This window comes from Vulpes lagopus, chromosome 8 (genome assembly GCF_018345385.1).
Source record: "Vulpes lagopus strain Blue_001 chromosome 8, ASM1834538v1, whole genome shotgun sequence".
NCBI lineage: Eukaryota > Metazoa > Chordata > Mammalia > Carnivora > Canidae > Vulpes > Vulpes lagopus.
Genome location: NC_054831.1, coordinates 85,121,739 through 85,126,714, shown reverse-complemented (window position 1 = coordinate 85,126,714; position 4,976 = coordinate 85,121,739). Strand labels below are relative to the sequence as shown.

The 4,976-nt window shown below is 51.5% G+C and overlaps 2 protein-coding genes across 2 annotated transcripts; both read right to left on the bottom strand.

The window, feature by feature from the left end:
* Window positions 1–513: 513 nt before the first annotated feature.
* SLC35A4 (solute carrier family 35 member A4) lies at window positions 514–2,405 on the bottom strand. The gene has a single exon (XM_041766283.1). It carries the CDS (start codon window positions 2,398–2,400, stop codon window positions 1,426–1,428), a length of 975 nt encoding a protein of 324 aa, XP_041622217.1. The 5' UTR covers window positions 2,401–2,405; the 3' UTR covers window positions 514–1,425.
* Window positions 2,406–2,829: 424 nt separating this feature from the next.
* LOC121497125 (SLC35A4 upstream open reading frame protein) lies at window positions 2,830–4,950 on the bottom strand. The gene is made up of 3 exons (XM_041766286.1): window positions 4,684–4,950; window positions 3,612–3,710; window positions 2,830–3,027 (listed from the first exon to the last, which is right to left on the bottom strand). Exons 1-3 carry the CDS (start codon window positions 4,696–4,698, stop codon window positions 2,830–2,832), a joined length of 312 nt encoding a protein of 103 aa, XP_041622220.1. The 5' UTR covers window positions 4,699–4,950.
* Window positions 4,951–4,976: the final 26 nt, after the last annotated feature.

Sequence of the window (4,976 nt, the reverse complement as noted above, 5' to 3'; positions counted from 1 at the left end):
GAAAAAAGAAAAAAAAGATTCCCAAGCCCTACCCTATTCCCTAAGATTTTCCAATAGGTCTGCCTTTTGAAAATTATTTTATGTTATGTTAAACTTACTAGGTATTCTTCCAAGGAGCAGGGCCTGATGTCCCTCTGGCCATGAGAAGAGATGACAGGATTATCAGTGAGGGAACCAGAGGAAATGAGAATCAAAGCCATATTGAACCCATGAGTTCTCTAGCCTAAAATCTAGTTTGTCCTGCCAGGCCCAGTACCTTCTATTTCCAAGAATTCCTCTGAATTCCCTAGGACCCATATTTTGTACTTCAGAGAAATTTGGAAAGTTCTATGATAGAACAGTCTCCACTCCATGGAGCCCTAAAGAAGATATAATACTCCTGGCAACAACTAGGAGAAAAGTGTCTTCTCCTAGCCTGTAAGTTACTCCACCATTAAGACATTCAGGGCACCAAGGGAACAAAATTATGTTTCAGTAAAGCTATTAAGCACAGAAGACATAGGACTATCATAGTCAATTGCAGAACCTGCACCCCAGAATACTTTATTAAGCCTTATTGCTTACATAGAGACACTGAGTTATATCAAATTTCCCTGTGCCTGGTTCCAGGTTACTCTGTGTAGAGCTTCTCTAAGCTGTTGAGAGCTAGGACACCGCTAGGCAGGGGCAGGACCCAGAGTGAGAAGAATGGTACCTCCTAGGAATGGTAGAGGGGGCAGTGGGCTTTGAGAGGGCCCTTGGGGTGAGCAAAGAGATCAGGAGTATAGCCTTAAGCCAGGGCCCAGGGGCAACATTCCCTGAGATGGGTCAAGCTCCAGCCCTCTCTGGAGTTTCCAGAACAAAGCTGGGTGGATATGGAGAGCAGCACTGTGGAGGGAGCAGGGGGCATTGTCTCCAGGTGCTGCTGGAGCCAAGGGAGCTCGGAAGAGAGGCCTGGGTAGCAATAGAGTTTCTTGCATTATGGTGCCGGGATGAATGTCTCTAATGGGGGATTCATGTACCAAAGCTGGGGTGGAATAGCTGTCATCAGGCCTGGGGGCAATGGGTCTGCTAGGGTGACCACAAGAGGCAAGGAGAGCCAACTCTTGTCCACACCCCACTTGAAACAACTGCATTCATGCAGGATGAGGCAGGGAGTCTCCTCCAATGGAGATGGGGTCATTTTTAGGCTGAGGTATGGATGCTCCCCCAATTCCTTAGTGTGGACGAACTTTTGGGAAGTTTCTTTAATTAAACTCAGTCTCCTGGGGTAACCCTTCATTCACCCACTTCCAGAGACTAACCTGGCTGCTCTCACTTCCCCACCTTTTATCACAAGGCACTTGTTACAGGGCTGGCTGCTGAGGAAGGGTCGGGAGGCCTGGGAGGTGGCTCTGATGGTGGCCAATCTTCAGGGTCAGGAGTCCAGGTGGAGGTGGTCAGGGGCTAGCGGCTGCCATAATACAGGCGCACAGCCAGACCAATAAGCAGTGTGGCCAGGAAGAAGGCAGCTGTGAGCTGTAGCCGCAGCAGGGCTGCTGAGAACACGGCATTGACCACAAGTGAGCAGGACACAACAAAGAGGCGTGTGATGCTGCTGCCGTGCTTCATGACAGCTGACATGAGCAGTCCATTTACTGCCTGGCTCAGTACCACAAGCGCTGCCCATCCTGAGAAACCCTCCAGGAGGCCCGGGCCAGGGCCGCCACCTGCATGCAGACCTAGATTTAGGAGCACACCAAAAGTGTAGAGGAAGAGGTTCTGAAGTGCTAGGGGCAGCCGCTGTCGCTTCATGAGCAGTTCTGTGTACACGGACGAGAGGCCTGAGATGAGGCAGTACAGGATGAGAAGTAGCAGTCCCAGTGGAGTGATATGCAGGGGCATGGGGCCAGCAGCAACTGCTAACGGGGATCCAGGAAGGGTGTTCCCAGGATCCTGGAGGCCACCAGCTGCATAACAAGCCCCTGCCACCATCAGCAGCAGCAGTGCTAAGCCCTGACGTGCAGAGAGGCGGTGCCGGAGACAGAGGCAGTAGAACAGGGCCGTGCTTCCAATCTTGAGATTGCTCAGCACCTGGTAGGTGCTGGGGTCCATATAGCGTTGAAGATAGATGACTAGGTTGTTGTTCGCTCCGTAGAGTAGGGCTGATAGTGCAAATGGGGCAGCCTGGCGCCATGGTGGGGCCCCCTGGGGCCATGCCTGCCAGCCCACCAAGAGGGAGAAGGCGCACAACAGTAGCTTGGTCAACTCGGTCAGCAGCACAGCTGAGGAGGGCCGGAAGGGCACTTTGCCGTTCACATGGCACAGTGCCAGTAATGGGGCATGGGCACCATATATGGCAGTGGATAAGAGTAGCATCAGGGTCCAGCGGGCCTGCCTGGGACGGCCCAGGCCTGGCATACCCCCGTCCTCTACACTCATGCCCAAACCAGACCCTGGGTGGCTTGTGTGGCTAGCAAGGGGGCAATGGGAATTCTATCAAGTTTGGGGAAAATCAATATGGAGCCAGCTCCCCGGAGGGAGGAGCTGTGGTACATTGCTAGAGAGTATACTGAAAATCAGAGTCAGCAGCAAACTCCACAGTCAGGGATGTAAAAGAAAGGGGCTGGTGGCTCTAGAAGCCACAGTTTTAGGGTGGCTTCTTTGGGGTTAAGGAGGGGCATCCAAAAACTGCTGGCTGATAAGCCACCACTTACACTCTACAGGAAGGAAAGCAAGGATGAAGGCTGTGGGCAAGTTGGAGATAGCAAAAGGGTGATAGGTCGGGAAGCCAAATATGGTGTCTGTGGTTGAAAGGCCTCTACCTGCAGGCCAGAGGTGCTCATCCTTTCTCCCCCATGGGATCCAGAGTTAGTCAGGCCCCTTTCGCAAAGACCGGAGATAGTCCCTCAATGTCTTCTCCACATTGGGCACGGCATATGCCTGAGCTGCATAGATGCCAGTGCAGGTACCCACAGCAAAGCCCAATACTGCTGATGCCCTCAGTTTGGCCACCACATAGCCAGCTAAGAAGCCCTTGAGGAATGGGGAGGACAAGAGTGAGCCATCCTGTGGAGTGAAATGAAGGAGAAAATTCAGCCAGGGTCTTCCTTCATTATCTAGAAGCTACTCAAGCTGGCCCTAGAGCATCCCACCACCTGCTCCTCCTTACTCTGGAAAGCTGTAGTACTCTCTCCAAAGATCTTTAAGATTCTGGAGGCAGAAAAAGAACCTAGGGGTCCTGATCACACAATCTCAGAACCCTGTGGTTAGAAGGCTCCAAGCACAGAACCCCACCACCACAAATCTACGGAGATGTCACTGAGGAGTCTGATCCCTGCCTGCTTCTCCAGCCTCACTTCCTAATGCTCGCCCATTACTGCAGCCAAATTAAACTATTCATCATATTTATCAGGCTACTTCCCACCATGAGAGCTTTACATATGTAATTTTATCTGCTTGAAATGTTCTCTCCTCTCCTCTTTACCTAGTTAATTCCTATTTAAGATGCCAGTTCTAGTGTCATTTTCTTTGGGAAACTTTCCTTGGAGTCACAAAGAGCTGGCCCTCAATAACTATTTGCTGAATAAACCTCTATTACCCATTCAATACCATACAGGGCAATGAAGCCTGGTGGGCAGGTACAACTTTACCTGGCTCACACCACTGCTGACTTCTTCTTCCACACGCTGCTGCAGGCGTTCCAGCTGGTTCTTGAGAAATGCCAGGTCCTTAAGCTTGGGCAGAGAATCCTAGAACAAGAAGGAAATCAGCTGCAGCAGGTTAATGCAGCCCCATTCCCTGCTCAGGTCTATCGGGCTGGGTAGGTCCGGGTGTGAGGATGAGACATCTCTTCTTATAAAAACTTCCTCATAATGACGTGGCACCAGAAAAAAAACATTGAAAACTGAATTCACACGGGGGCCACGGAGGGGGTGACAGATGAGATCTGCATCTGTGACAACCCTTACAAAATTTTATATAGCAAGCAGTGTGTATGGAGGCAAGAGGAACAGCTTTGATTTATCCGGTTCGCACTACTGACTCGACTATAAGCTACCTGAAAGTGGCAAGCTGTCCGTCTTGCCTACTTGGTCCCCAAGCCTAACACAGAGACTAGTAAGTACTTAGATGTGTGAACCGTGCAGAACTTCAGACCAATGGTGAAAAATGACCTGAGGCAGTTTCATGGACGCTCTAGGATAAACCTGATTTCTGCCTGGGCTTCCCAAACAATGTGTAACTGGATGCACTAGCTGGGGTGGGGGTGGAGGGGCTGTCTGCAGGATTGTGGGTAAATGAACTGAGCGCCTTTGATCACCTCAAAGTATGAAATCCAGTGTATGCCAAAAGTTTAAATGAGAATGCGTTATCTGTGTGACTTGGAAACATCGTGTTTCTAAGAAGGAGATTTCGGGGACTAGGGAATGCAAAAGAGGAGGAGTATGTCAGGGTGAGTGTGTCGGAGTGCATGCCCGTAATTAAGGATCTTGAGAGGACCCGGAGAGGACACCTGGGGGATGCCGAGCTCTGCTTGCCTCGTGTAGCGCTCCGCTACTCCATTCCCCCAGCGTTGAGGGCAGTCAACAGGAGTATAAACCCGACAAGAGTTAAAACCCCATAAGGGACACCTTTAGGCAGGATAAAGGCCAGTGTCGCCTTTCTCAAAGACTAAAACGGTGTGAAGACCACCCCACACTGCAGATAACGCCCACATTCACTCACCTTGTCATCCGCCATCTTCTCCGGCGAACTTGTTGCGCAGGCGCAACCCCGCCTTCCTCGCGCCAAGTGCAGCGGCCATCTTTACTGAGGGCGAAGGCACTTCCGGGACATTTTTTGGAAAGGGTGGAGGTGCTCCCCCTGACTGCCGAGCGCGGCGGTTTCCGCTCGGGTACTTCCACGTGACCCCTCCGGCATGACACGAGATGAGTGTCCGCGAGCGCATACGAACTGGGCGCGATGAGCTCATTTGTACGCATATGCGTGCTGTGCACGTTCGTCTGGCTGGTCGTCCG